At 38.2% G+C, this 23,888-nt stretch overlaps 1 protein-coding gene across 1 annotated transcript in view; it reads left to right on the top strand.

The window, feature by feature from the left end:
• Positions 1-23,489, top strand: part of LOC122556657 (cysteine-rich transmembrane module-containing protein 1-like) — a 33,101-nt gene extending 9,612 nt beyond the window's left edge. Inside the window, exon 3 of the mRNA XM_043703651.2 lies at positions 22,919-23,489. Coding sequence (XP_043559586.1) covers positions 22,919-23,022 — 104 coding nt within the window. The 3' untranslated portion in view covers positions 23,023-23,489. The remainder of the gene's footprint in view (positions 1-22,918) is intronic.
• Positions 23,490-23,888: the final 399 nt, after the last annotated feature.

Raw genomic sequence — 23,888 nt, 5'->3', positions numbered from 1 at the left:
AACTGCAGTAAAAGAAAACCCTACTTCTGAACCCTAATCTTTTTTTAAAGACCAACATACTATTGCTTGCAGCATCTGCCTGTTCACTTTCATTGGCTGGGTTGCACTGATACCCAGATCTCTTTCTACAACTGTTTCCAGTGTATCACAACTGAAATAATACTCTACCTTTTTTGGTTTTCACACCAAAACATTCACGTTCATCCACATCCTGCATCTGTGTTTACACCCACACACTCAGTCTGCCTAGATTGACCTGAAGCTACTTTGCGTGCTCCTTACAAATCTCAATCCCAACTAGTTCTGTATTATCAGCAAACTTAGATATGTTCCATTTCGTTCCCTTATCCATGTCATTTGTATACAGAGGAGCCTTGATTATCTGAACGAGATGGGCAGGCACTATTTCGTTCGAATAATTGATTACTCAGTTAATTGATTCAATGCCTATCCTCTGGGGTTTGGAGTTTTCTATTAAGTCTGCTCCCCATTCAGGAGACTAGCAGCAGCACACCACACGCAAGCCCTTGCCTGCCCCCAACACCGTCCACCACCCGTCCCCGAACCAAACCCTGTCCAACACTGCCCGTCAACTGTCTGCTGCCTCCCCCCCCCCCCCCCCCCCCGCTCTGCGGCAGCTGGATTGGACACCAACAAGGCTGCTGCTACTGGCTTTTGTCTCTAAATAGCGCACATGCACACGTTTTACTGTAACTTTTTGACAGGTTCCACCTTTGTCCTGTACAGGACAATGTTGGAGAGATTATCTGGGGAAAAGGTGGGGGGATGAGGAGAGTTAGGGCACGTGCCTGTGTAGAACTCCCGGGAAAGTGTGAGGAGGGAGGAGGTGGGTGGGAGGTTGGTCATTTAGAGACAGTGCCTGCACTCCCATCAGTCCAGGACTATTCTCTGCAGCACTGTTAATCAGTGTAAACAAAAGACACAATCAGTGTTTACCCTTGTTAACTTATGGTGAACATGGAATATAAGTTTTCAAAAACATTTTTCGCCACCAATGGAATCTCCCACTATACAATATATTTTTGTTTTGTTCGGGATTCCATTGTTTCCATTTATAAATGTTCTGGCAGTAATCATTTTACAGAACTAAAAAAGCCATTGCATTAACGAAATCGAGCTGCGTTTTATACTGTGATACATTGCAACAGATTAAGAGTACAATTATATCTGGTAAGTTCATCAACTTTTAAACTCTGAAATAGCAAAGGACTAACAAAGTAACATTTACAAAATGTACAATATTTAGTTTTCACAGAATCAATTCAATCATTTACCAGTTTATATGGTGCAAGGAAAATAGTGTAGCCAAATGATACACAGCTAGATGTGCAATATTAAGGAACAGCTAGTCGCTCTGAACAGATAATTTGAAGAAAATATGAACCAAAGTGTGATAGTTTATTATCTTGATTATTTAGAAAATCCATCTCCAGAACTGTTCGGCTTTTAAACTCTTGACTTGTTTGGTTCTGAATTCAATTGTAGGCTTGGCAATTTAAATAATTATTTCACAATCCACTGAAATGACTAAGACTTGAACTATTTGTGCACCGTTGTAATGAACCTCTACTTGCTTTTGAGACTTAATATTTTGTGTACTGTAACCAGTAATTGATCCTCATGTTAGGATTCATGTGATAGTTGTAAACTACTCAAACATTGCTCTTGTGATTGTTGGCTAACCATGTTGCTGGGGAGGTACAATTTGGAAATCTCATTCACTATCCTATGTTTATAGTGCAATCTCATGATCTAATGTACAATTTACTGAATATACTTGAAAAGGTAGCCCAACTGAAAAGCACGGATGTAAGACCATTATTTTATGGTAGCCAGAATCCTCCAATAAGTCATGAAGTGACTTTTCAAGTCTGTGATCTGACGAAGTATTTTTTTAACCCTGATTTGTTATTAAATATCTGATATTTACTTACCCCAAGTCTGTACATTTCCAATTCTATATCAGATCACTGGATACTGATCAAAGTTAGAACAGTATGTTGAGCCAACAAGGGAACAGACTGTTGTAAACTGAGTTTTGTATAATAGTTCAGGGTTAATTAATAATCTTATAATAAACAATCTGGGAAAGCAAGAACATAATACAACAGGATCACGTCACTCCAGGGTATTGGGATTGAGCAATGAATGCTGGCCTTGTCAGTAATGCACACGTACTGAAAATGAATTTTTTTTTAAAGTTTGAGACTGAAACTAAATTTTTAAGCAAAGTATTGAGATAGGAGGCAGGTTACGTAAAAATGGTTTGGGGAAATTAGATCAGTGAATAAGATGAATACTGAGAATTTGCCTTGGGGACTTTTACTTAATGCAGTACTGCTTATCTTAATTGCCCTAAGAAACTGGACATGGTTGTGGTATTGAAAAATCCAGCAAGCTTTTATTACTGGGACCTATTATATTTGCATTGCACTTGTCAGGCACCTAGGTGTCTCAATGTTGAGCTAATAGTTTGTAACAGGCACATGCTTCTAGTAGCATGTCCTGCTTTGTGATCCTGGATGGGATAGAGGATTGGACCTCCTTATACCCTGGGATCATGTGCAATTTATAGTGATGTCCTTTTGAGATATGCTCAAGATACCATACTGATTCAAATATAATAAACATGCCATTTTATTTATAAAAAATATCCCAAGCAGACGTGCCTAAGCATATGTTGACACATGTCAATTTTGTAATTGTACAAATAGGTAAAACTGATCTTGAGTGAATTTCTGGCACGTAATGCATTTTGCACCAGGATTTCCGATTAGAAGGTATTGGAATGGAATTTTTTGGTTTGGAACAAACACCCATGTAAAAGTCATTGTTTTTGCAGAAGTCTTGGCTGAAACTAGATTGGAACAGTTATTCCTAAAGATGGAAGATATTTAACGTTCTAGAGTTGAATTCTAATGTTCCAGACCTCAAGTGTTTGGTTAAAAGTCTGAAGGGGTTCCTTAAAGCTGAGAAAATCTGTGCTCCGTTGTATGGAGACTTGAGGAAGAGTCCATCAGATTCTTTAGAACTGGGAACTAATGCATTTAAGCCGAACCACATGTGTGATAGGGAATTTTCTCTGGTGTGAGTACTGTAAAGCAGTGCTGTTCAGATTAGGGCGCCTGTATTTTACCTTGTATTTCAAGAACATTAAAATGTGGTGTTTTGTGTAAATGATTTTGCTTAATTGATTTTATTCTCTACTTTTGTGTATTTTTGTTAAAATCAAATAAACATGCTTGTTTCAATGAAAGGCCATCTTATTAAAACCAAAAAAGATATAACAAGACAGGAAGATGGAGTGGAATATTATTTAAACAGGATACAGATCCGTGATTTGGGATTCCTCATCCATGATTCACAAGCTAGCGTCCAAGTTAAGCAGGTAATAGAAGATTAATGAAATATTGCCCTTTTAAAGGGAATAATGTGAAAATCGGGAGGTTTAGCTAAAACTATACAAGGCACTAGTTAGTCCTCAATTGGAATACTGTGAACAGTTTTGAGCCTCTATCAAAGGAAAGATAAACTGGCATTGGAGGTAGTCTTGCAAAGGCATACTATGCTAATGACACACATAGAGGGACTGTCTTGCGGAAAGGTTCAGTAATTTGGACCTGTAATTGTTGCCCCTCATTCTTCTATATTCCTACACTTTTATTGAAATAGTTTTGGGGGACTTGACAAAGTAGTTATGGGATGGCTGTTTCTCTCTTGAGGGAAGGCTAGGACAGTGAGTGTAAATTCAAAATGAGTCGCAGATTGAGGAATTGACTACTTGTAAAAAATAAATCTTCGCTACCGGTCTGTTCAGGGTGGATAACTAAGTATAATCAAGGCTGATGTAGACAGATTTTTAGCAAATGAATTCATCCAGCCGCTGTTCCATCCCAGGGAAAATCTTGATGAATCTCCTCTGTATCCCCTTCAGTGCAATCATTTACTTCCAGTGACCAGAACTGCATTCACTTTTCCAAAAGGAAAAGTGAGGATTGCTGGTGCTGGAGAGTGAGGGTCAAAAGGTTTGGCACTAGAAAAGCATAGCAGATTAGGCAGCTTCCAAGGAGCAGGAGAATTGGCGTTTCGGGCATAAGCCCTTCATCAAGGCTTCGGTCTGAGGTGCAACTAGACTGTTCACAACCTTAGTTGCATATTTTGATCCTGGGGTAAACTTCTGACCCCACAGATGCTGTGTGCACCTCTACCATCAGGATATCACCCAGTTTGGTTTCTGCTGAGTGATGCTGAAGCCCCCCTCCAGGTTTTTGCTACTATTAGATTTGACTATGCCAATGCTTTGCAAATTGACCACCCATCTTCCAACCTACATAAATCTGAGCTCGTGCAAAACCTCCTTGCTGTATCCCAGCTTTCAGCAAATCCATTCAACCATCCTACATTCACCTGCAGTTCAGCAACTTTTTTTCCCAGATTCTCATTCTCTATTTCAAATCCCTCATAGCCTTGTCACTAGCTCTGTAACTTCCTCCAGTTCACAACACTCCAATCTCTGCACTTCTTAAATTCTGGCCGCCTCAGCATTTCTTATTTTGCTGTACCATTTTGGGCATGTCTTAAGCCATCTAAGGTCTTGATCTACTGATTTACTAATATTTAATCAATATACAAATAAATTGAGGATGTGGTTGTCTTTGGCAGAGGTAACCTTTCACTGGTAATGTAGAGTTGCCCTTAATTGATTTCCCCTTAATGGCCCTATAGGTCTGTGCCTAGAATTTTACATAAACCAGGTCAGGTAATGACCGGTTTGGCTTGCCTAAAAATTGAGAAAATCAGCAAACGTTTTTAATTTTTGTATTTTTGCTTGGTCACTTTCAAATTCTTTTTTATTCCTAGATATTTTGACCAAATTCAAATCACATTTGCATATTCAGCAATAAACCATTATGTTCCTATAGCCACAATTTTATGATCCAAAAATAAGTTGAGCACAAGGTAACTAAACATTTAAGTATTAAGTGTATGAACTAACAAGCATGTTCAAAAATCTATTGTTCAGAGTCAAATCCTTTGTATGAAACCTGTTAATTTGTCTATTCAGGACAACTATCTGTTTCTGGAATGAAGAGAACTTGCAGCAAAATTTGATCTAACTTTTTTTCTAGTTGTGGGATTTTGAATCTGTCTGTTTTGACTCTTTAAAAAGTAGTAGATTTTAGTCAGTTGTGTTCTTGGAATACTGAATTTATATTTCCTATTCCTGCAAGAATCTCATCTATTACTAAACATTCCAATCATGGATTAATGGAGTGTTTTGGGACATGCTACGTTTGGACTACAGAACTAGTCACTCCATAATTGCACGTGTTCTGAGTTTGATCAAAGATCTTGGAAAGTATGAATTATTTACATGTTTCTATTACTACACCTATAGTTAAAGAAAGGATTATCCACTCCTTTAAACAATAAAGGACATTCCACCAAGATCCAAAGGTCTTTTTCAATTTTAAATGACTGAGTAATTTTGTAGGCAGCACAATTATGTTTGTACTGTATCAAAAGCAGATATCATTCATTGAATTACAGCCCAACAACCTGAGTTGATGCATATCCTTTAACTTGCATGGTACCTTTTAATACGAAATTATTGATTACATTTACACACCTTATTTGCTTAACCTTTACACCTTTTCTTTCTCCTCCACCTAAGTATTCAATCTAATCTTCAATGTTGACATGACTTCCACACCAATCACTCAACCTGGGAATGAACTCCACAGTTTCACGACTGTGTAATAGTATTTTTTTTCTTGTGTTCTAAAGCACTTTGTCGTCTCTCTTTCTAGATTTTCCAATTACCCCATCCATTTTAAATTTTTTTTCCCCTTCCTTCTATTTCCCAGAAGGTTAGATCCCAGGTATTAAAGGTAGAGTTACTGGCTTGGGTAGACAATTGGCTGGCTGACAGAAATCAGACGGTCCTTCTCTAAGTGGTGAGCTGTAACCAGTGGGATGCTGCAGGCTTCAGTTCTCGGACCTCGACTGTTTACAATCTGTATAAACGATCTGCAAGCAGGGACAGTATAATGTAGCAATATTTGCGGATGTTGCTAAAATAAGTTGGTAAGCTCTGTGATGAGAAGATAGTTTATAGAGAGGCTTGGGGAATTGGCCACAACTTGGCAGGTGGAGTTTAATGTGGAAAATTGAGAGATTGTCAATTCTGGCTGATTGGGCAAATTGCTTAAACTGGAAGCAGATTCAAAGTGCATCAGTGCAGGAGGGTCTGGGCATCTTTGTGTATGAATCACAAAGTAGGTCTACAGGTATAGCATGCAAAGGCAAATGGAATCCTGGCATTTATTGCAAAAAGGATTGGATTATAAAAGTGAAGAGATGTCACAATTATATAAGGCATCGGAAAGATCACACCTGGAATATTGTGTCCAGTTTTTGCCTCCTTACGTGAGGAAGGATGTGGTGGAACTGGAGGCAGTTCAGAGGAGGTTCACCAGATTGATTCCAGGATGAAAGGGCTGCTGTATGAGGAGGGGTTGAATAGCTTGGGCTTGTCCTCGCTACAGCTCGAGTTGGGGGGGGTGGAATCTGAGATCCCCCTCATTGTGGGACAATCTTGAATAAGAGCTCATATATGGAGTGAGATGAGACCGGTTCAAACTGAAGAGAAACTGCTTCTGAGGGTTGTGAATCTGTGGAACACACTGCCGCAAAGTGCAGTGAAAGAAGATTTAATCAACAGATTCAGAAAATAAATGTTTTCTGAAGAACAGGATAAAGCCCTGTGGGGACAAGGCAGGAAAGTGGAGTTGAGACCAGGATAAGATCAGCCTTGATCGTGTTAAATGTGGAGCAGGTGCAAAGGCTCGTTTGTCTGCTCCAGCTCCTAATTGCTACCTTCCCCATATTGTGCCAGGCTGTACCATAGTAAATTTGAATCTCAAACCTCAATTTCCTTTCCGTAGTTTGAAGTCTGCAAATCTCTCAATCTAACAGATGTTAAGTTTTCTCTTGGCTTGTCATTTATCATTTGGCTTTTATGTGCTTTACCTCTGAAGATAAAAATTTCAGTAGTCTTTTTTTCTTGAACAGCCTGCCATGCAGCTTTTAATTTTCAGTGAATCTTATACTGTTGTTCCACACCACACAGCTAACCTTTTGAGTATAATTTTATCAAGCTGTTTTGGATCAAATTACTGCAGCTATTGAATTCAGTTTCCAAATAATGAATATCCCATCGTAGCTTTGCATGGTTTCTGAATAATTAATTATACCATTTTTTAATTGTGCAGATTTTTGACATTTGTATCAAATGTTCCACTTTATCTAAGTGGAGGTCGGGGAAGAAAATTTAGATGTGCTGAGCTTGTATGTGTGCAACACAGTCTGTCACTACGTTGATATTGAGCAGAGGTCTAAACTCTGATCATTAAAACTGAAACACCCCAGAGAACCTTGCCTTGCCACGTAATCTGATAAAAGAAACGTGAAAAGTGGTATAACCGTCTCTTACCATCAGTTTGAGTGGTTAAATGAAATGGAATCCTTTCATTCATTCTATAATTAACAAGTAACAACTTATTTATCTAACTCCAACCATGAACAAATTAACAGAATTACTTACAAACCAAACAATCCCTCTAACTAATCCCTTCCTGTCTAAATTTTAATAGGATGCTGTTCGAACAAGTACAAGTCCCTCTTTTATAAATTAAAACATAATGTCTTCCAAAATTATCCTCTGCCTCTCCAGTCTGTCTTCTGATTCTGCTGTCAGGGATGTTTCTTCTATAATTTCTTCTGTTCTGAACACCCCCCTCCACTGAATTCTGGTGTCAGGACGATTGTCTAAGAGTGTTGGGTACATTTTTATGAATAATGCCTTTTTTTCCTGAGAACTGGCAAGTTCTTATCTCTTCAGATGGCAGTTGGCATGCTCCCAATTTTCAAAATGCTCACATCTCTTATCCTTGATGACCAATTAATTTCTTTAAAATCAGATTGGTTTCAGGTTGTCAATGCCATCTGATTTAAATTCAAATTGCTTTTAGTATCTAGGGTCTGGTTTAAATTAACTGGCTAAATTCAAGTTAGTGACAAAAACATCAAAACAAACTTAAGACCTAGCCAATTGATACATATTTCCATTTTTGAACTCTCTGCATCTACAACTACTTGCAAACACCATTATATTTGAACATTTCCAAGCTTTGAAAAGCACATTCTCTTAAAAGGACCAAGCATTTTTTCCTATCGTTATTGCCAACAAGTCCTAGCCTACCACCTTTCACTTCACAAGTACTCTACACAACTTTGTGACAATTGTATAATTCAAGTGAGTGCAAGAAAAGTCAGGTTTTCAACCATCCTTGCTTGAGTTTCTCATCTTTCTGCCCTGGTAGCAGGGATGAAGTTTTGGCTGTAATGTTTTATTTCAAATTTTGTTTTAAATAATGTCTCACATTTACATAGCTGATGCATTTTTTGACAAGTGCCAGTAGCTACCTTTTTAAATGTTAAAGTGCCAGCTAACTAGTTTAGCTTTTCTGGTGATATTGCTTGGAGAACATTTGGATAAATTTCTACACTTGAAATAGTACCATGGAAGTTTTAATGTCATGAACTGATGGAAGAGATCGTGAGACAACTTAATATTGTCATTCAGATGGTGTATTTCTCAGAATGCATGACTAAGTTAATGCATAAGGTTCATCCTGAGCAGCTCTCCTTCTAGTATGCACTATGAATGAGACGTTTTGACCGAGAGGGAGAATGTTAGCAATTGAGCTGATATGTACTTGGCATGTCTTATTATTATAAGATCCATCAAGATGTGTCACAGGCCTCCCCTCCCTGCATGCTAATGTTTGTTTCATGCATAAGAATACCCAGACCCCTCTCTTGTAATGTTTCCATTTAAATCTACATTTTTGCTTTTGCTGACAAGTTCATGACTTCATACTTTCCTACATTAAACTTCATGTGCTTTTATTTTTGCCCACTCGTTCAACCTTTCTATATCCCATGCACAACTCAACTGGCCTCATTCCCCTGCTCTTTGTCCATAGCCCTGCAATTATTTTTCTCTTCAGGAGCTTTTCCAAATTTCATGTAGAAAGCCACAAGTCTGCCTCCAGAGCACTCAGGCAAGACATTGCCTACACAAGTGGTGTGAATTTGAAAAAAAAATCTGTTGCTATTTTCCTCTAATCACCTTTAAAGGTGTCAGCTGGTTCTCAGCATTCTTCTCCTGCCACCCACTCCAAAATTCATTCTGCCGTTTGAATGGCCATGGCTGATCATTCAACTCAACACCTTGTTACCACTTTCTTGTTCCCTTAGCTCTAAGAATGGTATTTGACAGCCTCTTGAAAACATTTTTGCTTCAACAACTTTCTATGGCTTCCCCACTTGCTGAAGGCCTTTCTCCTCAACTCAGTCCTAAATTACCTATCCTATACCTTTTTTTTTTAAAAGCAATAACCCCTTCTTCTGGATTTACCCAGCATAGTTCTCCTAGAGACTTATAGTTGTATAAAATTTCTGCCCCCTGCAACCCTTCTCCCCCCCACCCCCCTCCCCCCCCCCGGCCATGGTCTTTCTAAAACCCAATGAGTTTAGTCCTACCTAATCCAGTTTCTCTTCATATGCCAGTCCTGCTAACCCAGGAATCCGTCTGGTAAACCTTCATTGCGCACTCACGAATAGCTAGAACATCCAAGCTCCACTAAGGCAACTATCAAATCTCCTTGGCCAACCTTTTGGAGAAGCTGCAGCTGTTTTCCTCAATCAATCCAAATAACTGCAGTGCTTTTGTAAATCTTTTGAACCTTCCCTAATCATTTAGTAATTTTTAACTGGAACTGCATAGATGGCAGCTTTATTTGCAGCCCTGTGAGGTTCTTTTCCCGCGGTTTCACACGTGAGATGCAATTCACACACCTCCAACTTCTGCAGACAGTTAAAGTTTATTAAAGCTTGTACAAGCTAGGTGACCCCATTGACCCTCTTCACAGGCATGCAAAGTCAAGTCAGAGGCCCTGAACAAAGAAAACACATCCCCTTTATACAGGTCAGTTAGTCATGTTCACATATACTCTGGTCACTCCCCCACAGTCACATGCCAGTTGAGACAACCCCCAGTCACTCCCTCAGTCACATGTTAGCTCAGGTACAATGATAGGATGAGATCCTCCTCCAAGATAATGCAAATACTAATGCCCTAATTATGGGGAATCATTAGATTAGATTACTTAGTGTGGAAACAGGCCCTTCGGCCCAACAAGTCCACACCGACCCGCCGAAGCGCAACCCACCCATACCCCTAACATGTAGCCCATTTTACCTAACACTATGGGCAATTTAGCATGGCCAATTCACCTGACCTGCACATCTTTGGACTGTGGGAGGAAACCGGAGCACCCGGAGGAAACCCACGCAGACACGGGGAGAATGTGCAAACTCCACACAGTCAGTCACCTGAGTCGGGAATTGAACCCGGGTCTCTGGCGCTGTGAGGCAGCAGTGCTAGCCACTGTGCCATACAGATGATTTCCTGACTTAGTGATTCCCCAAGAAAATGTAGGTGTTATACCTAGCTTCGGAGGATGGCTATGAAATAGTTTCTGAATGGAAGAGATTGAATGATAGTTTAATTTGATAATAGAGTAGTAGCAAATGACTGTCTAAATGGAGTGGGAGTAATCCATGTTCCTGAATGAATGCCATCCCCACCCACTTCCAGAATGTTCAGTCAGTGCAGTTTAACCCCTTAATATTGCAATAATGTCCAGAGAGACAGAGCCATTTAATCTTAATATTACATGTTGAGATACAATTGATTTAGTATAAATATCATAACTGACTTCCTTACATTCCAAGAAACTAAGCCACAAACCCCCACCCCTGTCATTTCTCCAACCACACAATTCTATAGATGGTTTTACACCAGACGTATTCTGAAGATTCCAACTTTGAGTTCCCGTCTGTAGTTTCTTTCCTAGTTCACCAGAAACTGGCATAAGCTCCTGTGTTCTGCAGCTGCACAGATGTCACTAGATGTGCTGAATATCTTTAGGCATTTCTCTTTCTGTTTCAGATCTCAAGCATATGCTGTACTTGGTTTTTATTTTATCCTTGAATAATGTGCCCAAAGCATCACCTGTCTGTTTGCCTTTATATCATGTAGCATGTGATCCACTTGGGACTCCTGCACTACCTCTTTGGTCCTGCAGTCTGTCTAGAGGTCACGCATTCCCTCACTGCTGGCACACTAAGTGCTGGATGATAATCTCCTGAAATGAGCTAACACTATATTTTCAACTGACTGACACATGCTGCAATAACATGAACTGTTGCTTGAGCTGCTCCTCCAGCTGCTAACCAGGAGCGTAATCTTAATCTTAAACTTAGAATTGAAGTTGGGAAAGACTTCATCACAAAGGGATGATGAAAAGCTAGTATTTGCCTCCCTGAAAAGCTATGTACGATTGTTTACATTTTTGAGAGGTTGATAAACATTTGTCGGTAGGGAAATAGAGAGCTAGGGAGTACAGGTGAGTAAATCAATTTGAGGTACAGATCAGGTTTGATCTAATTGAATGGCAGAATAGACTTAGTCATAGAGATGTGCAGCATGGAAACAGATCCTTCGGTCTAACTCATTCATGCCGACCAGATATCCCAACCCAATCTAGTCCTACCTGCCAACACCTGGCCCATATCGCTCCCAACCCTTCCTATTCATATACCCATCCAAATGCATTTTTAAATGTTGCAATTGTACCAGCCTCCACCACTTCACTTCCTCTGGCAGCTCATTCCATCCACATACCACCCTCTGTGTGAAAAAGTTGCCCCGTAGGTCTTTTTTTAATCTCTTCCCCCTCTCATCTAAACCTATGCCCTCTAGGTGTGGAATGCCAACCCAGGGATAAGACTTTGTCTATTTAGCCTATCCATGCCCCTCATAATTTTGTAAACCTCTATAAAGTCACCCCTCAGCCTCTGACGCTCCAGGGAAGACAGTCCCTGTCTGTTCAGCCTCTCCCTATACCTCAAATCCTCCAAACCTGGCAACATCCTTGTAAATCTTTTCTGAACCCTTTCAAGTTTCACAATGCTTGTTTTTCTGAATTGACTGAATTTCCAATCCTGTGATTGAAGCAGGATTAATTTCATGCTACTGTAGCTTGATGCGGTGAATAAATTACTTGAGCACTTATACATCCTCAGAGAAAATATGGATATAAAGCTGTTAGTGATCCATTTGCCTGCGTCAATGAACAGTGACCATTCAAACATTTGCACTCTATCTTATCAGGAATGACAAAGTTGTACAATCCCTCAAGCCCATGACTAATGTTACGTTAAATTACAATTGATTTGTATTTCCACTCCAGTTCTTTGTTCAGCATTTTGATATTCTGACTTGGTTATGAAAGCACTTTCATTAAAAACTGACATTCATGCCAATATTTGTATATGGAAGGAAAACTTCTTGGATTAGCTTCCTCTAATTGATGGAATGCAAATATAAAAGTGGATTTTCCCCCAGATATTTTGATATTGGTTTGATGAAAATGTTAAGTGGATAACAATAGAAAAATGCTTAACGAGCTCTTCAGAGTGATAGAGCAAACTTAATAGTCTGGAGGGGCATAGTTGAAACTCATTAAGTGAGCATCCGTTCCCTATGAAGAAATCTTAATGCTCATAAACCAACCATTGGATAAAGCTTGTTGTTCTTCTCTGATTTTAAAAATTTGACAAGGCTAACACTTCTGCCACCCTTAGTCACTTATTTGCATCAACAGACTAAAACTCATGTGATTCCACTTCTTGTCCCACCTCTTGAAGGACTCTGTTTTATGAACTCTATATCCCTAGCTCATTCTGACTATCTCCTTTAGCAGCCTATTAACTAGATTTTTTTCTCTTTATGCCTTAATTCAGTTTCTTAACTTCAATGTAGCAAAGAGTGCAAGTTTACATGGCACTAATTCACAATCTGGTTATCAGCTCTTCATATTTTAATGAAGTGTTTTCCTCTAAGACAGTACATCAATTTTTATTAATCTCACTGAATTATCATTGCAAATTTAACATATGCTTTTTCTGTTGAATATGGCAAAACTAAGTAAAAGCAACTTGGTTCATATTACTTGCATGATATTTTTGAGCCAATAAGTTAATAGACAGTTGTATGGATAAAATTGGCACTTCGCATTTTGCTGTCTTTTGGCAATGTGCACTCTTCTATCCAGTCTCATGGCCAAATGAGACCAAGCTACTTTAATTTCATCAAAAGTTAAATGCCACCTAGTGAAATATTACATACAAATGCTGTTTACCAGATTATTTGCATTCACAATCAATTTATAATCATTTGGGAGTCTTTGCTAATATTTATGGAGAGCACCTCTGAATTTTTAAAGAAATGTATACATGAGAACAGTAACTCAAGGTGTAGAATGTTCAATTTGCTCAAAACTGATCTGACTTCATGGACTCTGTGAAAATGTGATATCAGTAAAGACATAGGAAATGTATTAATTGCTAAATTGCATTTTGGTTATGTGAACAAACTACTTAATTTCAGGTTTGTGTCCTTGTAAGTTTCTTTAACACTAATGTCCATGAGGACCTAAGATTATAGGATAATAGACACTTTAGCCTCTTGTGCCTGTGTCCTCTTTTTGAAAGCTCTATCCATTTTTTTCACTTTTTCCCCATAACACTCAATGCTTTCTTTTCAAGCATATATCTAATTCCTATCATTGTTGAAATATAAATATTGTATTCGTCTTCCACTGTCCCAGCTTAGTTAACTAAATTCAGTTTGACTTATTTCCTCCTTTGATTTTCTTGAATGTCATTTTCTGTAGTGAATTTGTAACAACTTTCCACTTTCAAAACAACTTTGAAAAGAAGGCAAGATCAGTAGCTGTGGTAATGGTTGCAGAGGAGGAAAATCCTGCAGTTCTAGAAAAGTTTTTTTACATTTCAATTATACACATCTTTTTCTAAAAAAAAAGACCTGCAACTGCTGTAAATCAAACAAACAAGTTGCTGCAAAAGCTCAGCAGGTCTGACAACATCTGTGGAGAGAAATCCATGTTTCAGGTCTGGTGACCCTTCCTCAAAAAACTTCTGTTTTTGTCAATTCTATTTTTTTCCTAGAACAACAAACTAGCAGTAAGTGTTAAGCAACTGGTAAAAACAAATATTGAAGCTCTGTGATTTCTTTTAACAGCTAAACATGTTTGTTACATCAGTAGTACAGAGTCCAAAGTAGTGTGATTGTTTGTTTAGTCAAAATGCCAAGATAGTCAATTGACACTCTTTTAACATTTCTGTTTTGTTTACAAGATTAATTCACTTGGGACAAGATCAATGTTTTATTCTAAATTATTCATGTTGAATCTTTTGTTTACTAAAACCTTGTTGCTAGGCAAAAGATTTTGCCAACACTTGAGGTATTTGAAGACTTCTATTCTTCAATGTACAGGTGAATGGAAAATGTACTCCTTGAGGAAACTGGTAGTACCATCTTGCTGCCAAATGCACTTGTATTTCATTAAGTGCCTCACTTATTAAAATGTCATATTGAGCTTTCCAACTTGGGCATTTTGCCTGATATGCCGAAGGATGTTGCTTTCCAGTCTGACCCACTCAATCACTATCCTCCTATCAAATCTGTTTACAAGGTTTCTTCCTCCCATTTTCTGTTTAAAACCCAAGGTCACTATATAAACACTTCTCATTTACAGATTATAAAAATTAAATGTAAAGATGAATGATTATCTGGTTTTTATTCTTTGTGATATCCAAGGAAACATTTTTCTAGTGCTCTGCCACTATTTATCCAATGTTCAGGTTTTACCTCTGTTCTACTGAATACCACCTTCACCATGGGTGATGTTTTTGAAATGTTATCTCAGGGTGTGGATAGCACTGATTAGGCTATTTCTGGTTAACCAGCATCTTGTATAATCAGCAAACATAAATTGTTGTTAATATTGGTTTGATTAGCTAGAATAAGTAACATTGTCCTCATAGAAATTATTGAACTGTTTCCATACATTCTAGAACTGAAAAAACCTTCAGTCTGAAGATTCAAATCCTACATGAATGATGTGAAAGTTATTTTTAAAAACTAATTTAACTACTTACAGCAGTAGATTTCTTCTCTTTAGCTTTGTGGTTTCTCTAACTAGCTGCATGCAATGTAACATGGTTCATCTAAAGTATGAATTATCGGAAAGGTTTTGAAAATCTCGGAAATGGCATTAAATGGGCCATGTAAATTTCTTTTCCAACAATTGAAAACAGGCAGAGATTGCAATGTGGATGAGTTTTTTTTAGATTATAACTTCAACATTCTGATTTATAATGACACTTGGTATGTATAATATGTTCTCTGAATCTCTGGCTTAAAGAATTTGAATGATGAATTGGAATGAAATTTAAGTGACAGCTAGTAGCGAATGGGTAGAATTGAAAACATTTTGTTTTAAAACTCCTGTTGTTACTCCAGTTCATGCCTGCAGTGTTCATCACCTTTGAGGAATATTCTTCAATAATATTATATACTGAGAGATTTTGTTTCAATTCTGGGTATACATTTGTGGCTTTTTTCTAATCCTTGTTACTTTTGGAGACTTGTGCACAAATCAGGGATATTTGGTAAAATCATTGTCAAGTTGTGCTTCACTTGAGATTTTGCTGTTTGTTCACTTTTTTAAATTCAAACAGATTCTGCTTTTTCCAGGAAAATGCATAATACTTTGAGATTTAATGTATGCCAAGGCATCATAGGTATCACTTCAGAAGTTTTGTAATGACATCAAATAACTTTTGTCACAAATGCCATCAGTGGAAATTCCACTTTTAGTGGATAAGGCATATTTTATGTTGCGTGTAGAAATGAATAATTGGAATTCTAAATCTAATCTAAAGGATAGAAATGTTAAGCTTTGCCTCTAAGATTTGTCCTTTTAACCCAGAGATGAGATAATGGTCCTTTTCTTCTACCAGACAATCATAAAACTGTGGCCAATTTTAATTATTATTGTTTTAAAATTACAACTGTAGTTCAAAGCATGAAGTATTCTTCAACTATCTTACATATAATTGAACAGCCATCTATAAGTGTTCAGAAGTGATCCAGAAGAAATAAAAGTAATCCAATTTTAAGGATTTTCAAAATTGAACAGCATACTATACTTCTGCCTCTAACAGACTAATTAATTTACTACCATTCCATTGTGCTTTCCCCATACAGTGTAACTTTGTCAAATAGCTTTTGACAGGAAAGTAAATTCACTCAAAAACAAAAGGAAACTTTAAATGTATACTCACTAGCTGGTATCTCTTTCACTGGAAATATTTTTTACTAGTTGTCACACCAATTTCTTCAAATTCAGCCAGCTTTATCCTATCTCTGATTTTAACCATCTAAGAATATTTGTTTGATTTAAAGTAGTGGCTTCTCAATCCTAACGTGAGATTCTATATTGAACGTATTTCAAATCTACTAAGTATCTGTTTTCCCAAAAACTATTATCCTCTTTGTGGTTAACCATCCTTACTTTCCACCAACAAATTTTAATTTTGGCATAGGGAAACAACATTTTAAGATTTATTGTAAATGATACTTAGTGTTCTGTAGTGAGTTGAGTTAAATCTAATCTATATTAAATTGGGACCACAACACCCATAATAGTTAGACTTTGAAATTATGACCTAATACTAAAGTCTGTTTGCAGCTGGCACAAACTCAATAAACAATAAGTGAAATGATAACATACTTCAAGAGGGTGTAGACTTAGGTGGTCCAGTAGAGGGTAGATGTAATTTGACAGAAGTATGAAGTGTTTTGTTATGGTAGAAAGAATGAGGGAGGGAACTTAAATTTATTCATTTAATTGTGTGCAGGGCTAGTTATGATCCAGCTTAAAAACTGTTCACTTTTTAAGAAAATAAACTCCCAGTGGCCATCATGTAGAACCACACAAGTTGTCAAGTTTTAAGACCATTTTAGTTTACTACAAGCATCAAACATGTATTAATACACAACTAATACAATAAATTACAAACATGTTTCCTACTGATGACTTAACATTGAAAAGCATCTACCACATTTGTAGATATTCTGCAGAAATGTCTTTTTTTGAAATCCCAAGTTCTTTGTAGCTCTAACAAGATCTCTTGCCCTACCCAATGAGGGTGAAGTTTCCATTGTCCTCTTTATTTTCAAAAAAAACATGTTCCTTCACTAGGTTTAATCTTTTATCCAGTTAAGTTCCCACAAGGATTTTAATGGGAATAGATAATCCAAAGTGCTTCACCACTTAGTATGGTTATGACCAATCAAACACTCCATTGCCTTTTACTCACCCCATTCCCATAACACTCTTTAAAATATCTATATTTTAAATATGCTCAATGACTCAGCTTCCACAACCCTGTGTCGTAGAGAATTCCAAAGATTCACAAGAAAAGCAAAGTTTCATCTTTGTCCTACTGGCATCCCCTTTGTTAAATTGTGCTCCCTGGTTTTAGATTTCTCATTTTGCCTGCATTTATCTGTCTATCTCTTTAAGCATTTTTAATGAGAAAATCACATTTCATTCTTTTCAAACTTCAAAATATAGGCGAGGTTTGTCTAATCTCTCTTCAGAGGAAAGTCCCACCATCCAGGAACAAACCTGAACCATTCTTGCATTACCTCTATAGCAATAATATCTTTCCTGAGTTAGAGACCAAAACTGCACAGAGTACTTCAGGTGCAGTCTAACTAAACTCCTACACATGAATCCCAACTCCTTTTCTTGATTCCTCTTGCAATAAAGGTTAACATTCGCCTTCCTAATACCTTGTCTTAGCTACATATTAGCCTTCAGTTATCTAATGATAAGGATATCCAGGTGTCTTTGCACATCCAGACTTTCCAACCTCATACCCTTTTAAGGAATACTCTGAATATCTGTCCTTCCTACCGAAGTGGATAACCACCTATTTTTCTGCATTGTATTCCACCTGCTATATTCATGCCCAGTCATTAAGCCTAAATAAATCCTCATGAAAGTTTACATCTTCCCACAGTGCACTTCCCTTCTTGGCTTTATATCATCTGTCAATTTGGAAATAGTACATGTAGTGCCTGCATTCAAATCATTGATATGTATGGTGAACAGCTGGGGCCCAAGTGCTGATCCTTGCTGTATCCTCTGGTTACAGGGGAGCACTTTGGGGCCAGCGACCATAATTCTGTTAGTTTTAAAATAGTGATGGAAAAGGATAGACCAGATCTAAAAGTTGGAGTTCTAAATTGGAAGAAGGCCAATTTTGACGGTATTAGGCAAGAACTTTTAAAAGCTGATTGGGTGCAGATATTTGCAGGTAAATGGCTGGAAAATGGGAAGCCTTCAGAAATGAACGAAAGTTCAGAAAGTATATTTCTATTAGGGTAAAAGGGAGCGCTGGTAGGTATAGAGAATACTGGATGACTAAAGAAATTGAGTGTTTGATTAAGAAAAAAAAAAGCCTATGTAAGGTATAGACAGGATTGATCGAGTGAATCCTTAGAGTATAAAGGAAGTAGGAGTATACTTAGGGAAATCAGAAGGGCAAAAAGGAGACATAACTTTGGCCAATAGAGTTTAGAATCCAAAGAGTTCTTACAAATACATTTAAGGACAAAAGGATAACTAGGGAGAGAATAGGGCCCCTTAGAGATCAGCAACATGGCCTGTGTGTGGAGTTGCAGGAGATGGAGGAGATACTAAATGAGCATTTTGCATCAGTATTTACTGTGGAAAAGGGCATGGAAGATATAGTGTAGAGAAATAGATGGTGACATCTTGAAAAATGTCCATATTAGAGGAGGAATTATTGGATGTCTTGAAATGCATAAAAGTGGATAAATCCCCAGGACCTGATCTGGTTTACCCTAGAATGCTGTGGGAAGCTAGGGACGTAATTGCTGGGCCTCTCGGCAATAATTGTCGGCATTTCCAATGACACCCATATCTCTCAAGCAAAATTACCATGTGCAAACTTGCATATATTTAACAATGGCTCTGTCAATGAATCTTGGATTGCCACTGACTAAATCCCTCCAGTCCTAACAGAGGGCAAAACTTGCATAGAAAGTTCCTTTCATGCTCTGGGCACATCCCACAATGTTTTACCAATTAATTTTGAACTATGTTCATTTATAGGCAAATGTAACCAAATTGTGCTGATCAGAATCTCCTAAGTGAGCAGCTTCGTGGCCCTGGTGATGGTGGTGGATGAGGATAAACATTAACCAGCACATAAAGTTTCATCTGTAATACTTGAAATTTCCTGAATAGGCTGGTGTCTTAATTGAACATCTGATCCAAACAATGACATTTGCGACAGTACACCATTCATTCAAACATAAACAAATTGCTGGAGAAACTCAGCAGGTCTGGCAGCATCTGAGGAGAGAAAGCAGAGTTAATGTTTCAGGTCCACTGACCTACCTTCACCATTTCCTGAATTCTGTATGATGTGAGGCTAGCTTGTGTTGAGGTTCTGTACAGTTGCATTGATTTGAGCACTGTTTGCTTATACTGTACCTGCAATTCATTTTCAACAAAAAACAATCAAAATTGAAAGGCTAGATGTGCAAACACAAATTTGGCACAGAGATAGTTGGTTAGCTGGCTGAGCTGCTGGGTTATTGTGCAGAAGTTTCATTACCATGCTGGGTAACATCAGTGTGGCTTTGTTCTGTCCTGCTTGGTTTTTGTGATCTGGTCTGTTGAGGTGAGTGTCACTTCTGGGTTTTCACTGCAGCGGTTTGTACACTGAATTGATTTCTGTTTTTGTTGATGGCTTTTTTGGTTGAAAACTAGACTTCCAAGAACTATTGCCTGTCACTGGTCTGACCTAGGATAGTTGCTTTGCTATTATTGAATTGATGGCCCTCTTGGTCTGTGTACAGAGATGAGGGAGAGTGGATAATATAGTTTAGCAGCTAGTTGGTGTTTGTGAAGTCAGGTTGCTAGTTTTGTCCAATGTAGTGCTTGCAGTTGCAAGGGACTTGTATACCACATTGGTCCTTAGTCCTAGTTAGTTGCTGGTGTAGTATGGGTATTGGTTTGTGTGTGACCATATGACCGAGTGGTTGTAACAGCCTGGTAGTTCTGATATGTTCTTTCACATAGGGTGGCCAGTGTGTTGGTAGGTAGTGTCTGTTGAATGAGCATTAGTGGATGAAGCTGATGGGGGTGTCCATTGTTAGTAAAGACTTTACATGTTCTTTGTAGTGCAGATCTGGTGTGTTGCAGTGTCACTATTCTTTTGAATAGTGTCTTGACACAGCTCCATTTGTGGACATCTTGACGTGGTTGTTATTGTAATTGAGGATCTGGGTGGGTGGGTTTCCTGTACAATTTAGTTGTAAATCCTCCATTGGTCATCCATTCTATGACATCTAGGAATGGGAGTTGGTTGTTCTCTGGCACAATTCATAAACCCTCGCTAATCAATTAATCCTTGTCTTCTGTTACTTTAAAACTAAAAACTATAGTCAAACTGGTTGCTGCTTGGTTGCCAGACTTAGTTGTTTTATCTTTGTGATTCTTCATATTTATTGCAATGCTCCCCTCGAATCACATTATTGATGAGATTGGTTTTTAAATGGCACATGCAATACTCAGTTGTGCAGAACAGGTACAAATGTTGAAACAGACACCCCACAGATAGGAGGAGGCCATTTGGCCCTTCGAGTCGACTCTGCCATTCATCACAATCATGGCTGATAGTCCAACTCCAATCTTAATCCTGATTTCTACCCGTGACCTTTTGGTCCCACTTGTCCCAAGTGCTATATCTAGTTGCCTCTTGAATACATTGTGTTTTGGCATCAACATTGTGTTTTGGGTGAAGAAATGTCTCCTCATCTCCATCCTAAATGTTCTACCCAAATGCTCAGTTTGACTCCTGGTTTTGGATGTACCTACCATCTGGAACCTTCCCCCTGCATCTATCCTGTGTATCCTGTCAGAATTGTTAAGTACAAGAACCACTCTCCTCTTTCTCTTTTCTCCCCGCCCCCTCCCCCCAACACTCATCTGAACTCCAGCAATAACTATCCTAGTCTCATCAATCTCCTCAAATGTTAGTCCTGCCATCCCCAGAATCAGTGGTAAACCTTCACTGCACTCTCTTGGGAGCAGGAGCATCCTTCCTCAGAAAAACAGACCAAAACTGCACATGGTATTCTAGGTGTGGCCTCACTGAAGCCCTTTTTAACTACAACAACACATCCCTGCTCCTGAACTCTCAACCTCTCGCAATGATGGCCATCATACCATTTGCTGCCTTTACTGTCTGCTGCACCTGCATATCCACTTTGTGACTGGTGCATAAGGACACCCAGATCCTGCTGCTCACTCCCCTCTCCCATTTTACAGCCATTCAGGTAGTAATCTGCCTTGTTTTTGCTTCCAAAGTGAATAACTTTGCATTTATCCAAAATATTCTGCATCTATCATTGATTCACCCAACCATGATCATGCTGAAGAATCTCTGCATCCTTGTCACCCTCCCACTCAACTTGGTACTATCTGCAAACTTGGATATGTTGCATTTTGTTCCCACATACACAATATATAAACTAAATGATTTGTATTGTTGGGGTCATAGCACCAATTGCTGTGGCACCCCACGAGTTACTGCTTGCCAATTTGAAAAGGACCCATTAATTCCTTCTTTGTTTCCTCTCTGCCAACCAGTTTTCTATCCATCTCAATACACTTCCCCCTAATCCCATGCACTTTAATCTTGCACAATAATCTGTTACGTGGGACTTTGGACTTTCAGAAAGCGTTTGCCAAATATACCACATCAACTGGGTTAATCTTGTCAACTCTACCGACTTACATCCTCATAGAATTCGAACAGATTTGTCATGCATGATTTCCCCTTCATAAATCCTGTCCGTCCGTCCGTCCCTGCCACTGCTTTCTAAATGCTCTGCTGTAAAGTCCTTGATAACGGATTTGAGATTTCTCCCCACTATCAATGTTAGACTTACTGGTCTGTAATTCCCTGGTTTCTCTCTACCTCCCTTTCTGAATATTCAAGTAACATTGGCTTCCCTTCAATCTGCAGGGACTCCTCCAGAGTCTATAGAATCCTGGAAGATGACCACCAATGCATCTACTATGAGCTACTTTCTTAAATACTAGTTTCAAACATATATACTGTGTATGCATAAACTACTTCCCCACTTAATTCAACTTGCTCAATCAGTATACTTTTCAATTCCTGTCTCCCTCTACTTATTTACCTAAAGTAAAATCTATGCTATTAATCACTCAATCCAGATGGGAATTGATTCACCATACTGAGTAAAGAAGGTCCAGATCTTGAATTCTTTATTGGACTTTTTTTAGCAATTACATTGCATTAAATGTCATTTTGTTATGGAACTTCCTTTAAAACTTGTTCTCCATACTGCATTCCTTAATTTTGAAGATCTGTATCAGATCCAGCTCTGCCTTTATGATAAGACTTTCAGTATGAGCTTAGTCTTTACTGATGACTTGAACTTATCAACATTGTATAGTATGGATACCTAACTCTGCATATACCAGGTGATCCAACCAAAATTATTATGCATGTTATTGTATAGGTGTTGATATTCATTCAATTCCTCCAGAAATGGAAAAAAAAACAATATCACACCCTGCCAATAAGGCAGCTTCTGTGGAGAAAGAAATGGTTTGTGGTTCAAGTCAATGAAATTTGATTTTCATTTTGGATTTCCACAACTTTTCACCCATTTTCACTTTTTTCAGCTACATTTTTGATGTCTGAGAAGGTACAAGGTTCAGCCTAGGCTTATTTTCATCTAAACTATTTGTCATTGCAGTTTACGTTGTAGAAGATCGCAGAAGGGATGACACTGGAGATACATGCTTGACAGCATGTTGGACTGCCCTCTGCTGCTGTTGCCTTTGGGATATGTTGACCTAAAATCACAAACTGCATGGAAATTCCCCACATGCCAGATTTTTGCTGCTCGACCTTCAAATCGAAGCTCAAATACCAACTGCTATTTTTCCCAAAAGATGCCTGTTAAAGATTTCTGTTTGGTCACAATGCCACTAGCTTAGCAATTAAATGACTGGATGGCAAGTTCTGTAAGTGTGGTGCAATGTTTTATGATGGCCTGCCCAAATAATGAGCAAATGTTAATTTATGCAGAACCTTTTTTAAACGAGCTAAAATGTTCCAAAGGATTCACTTTGATACTGATGAAAATAAGTGTAACAACTTCTGTTTCTGACATATGTAAAATGGATCCTATATTGTGGAACTTGGAATTGCTAGAAATGGAAAGTAAAAATTGCTGATTTTAGTTATTCTATTGAAACTGTATATTCCACATTAAAGAGAACTTTTAAATGACTACTTATTGAATAAAGTGAATTTATGCATCAGTACTGTGTCTCTTGCTAGTTATGTGAATAAAGAATAACAATAAACATGAGCTAAACAAAGGCCATGAGAAATTGGAGCAGAACTGGCCATTGGCACTTGAGGCTGCTGTATCATTGAGTATGATTGTGGCTGACAGTCTTAGTTTATTCAAGACAGATTGCCACTCTGAAATGGATCATTCTAATTTACAACCCTTAAGCCCGTCTGTTTCTTCATTTTAGTCATAAATGGCCTTTCTGAAACTATATAAATCCATAGATCCAATCAGAAGAATTATCCACCAACATCCACTTCATGGAGCATCACCTGCATTTTTGCTCCAAGCCACTCACCATCTTGACATAAATATATTGCTATTCCTTCAGTGTTGTTGGTTCAAAATCCTGCAATTTCCACTT

Source organism: Chiloscyllium plagiosum, unplaced genomic scaffold (genome assembly GCF_037043375.1).
Source record: "Chiloscyllium plagiosum isolate Xiang-an unplaced genomic scaffold, Cpla_swu_hap1 HiC_scaffold_16, whole genome shotgun sequence".
Taxonomy (NCBI): Eukaryota; Metazoa; Chordata; class Chondrichthyes; order Orectolobiformes; family Hemiscylliidae; genus Chiloscyllium; species Chiloscyllium plagiosum.
The sequence above is the reverse complement of the archived record's forward strand: the minus strand, read 5'-3'. Positions and strand labels throughout refer to the sequence as shown.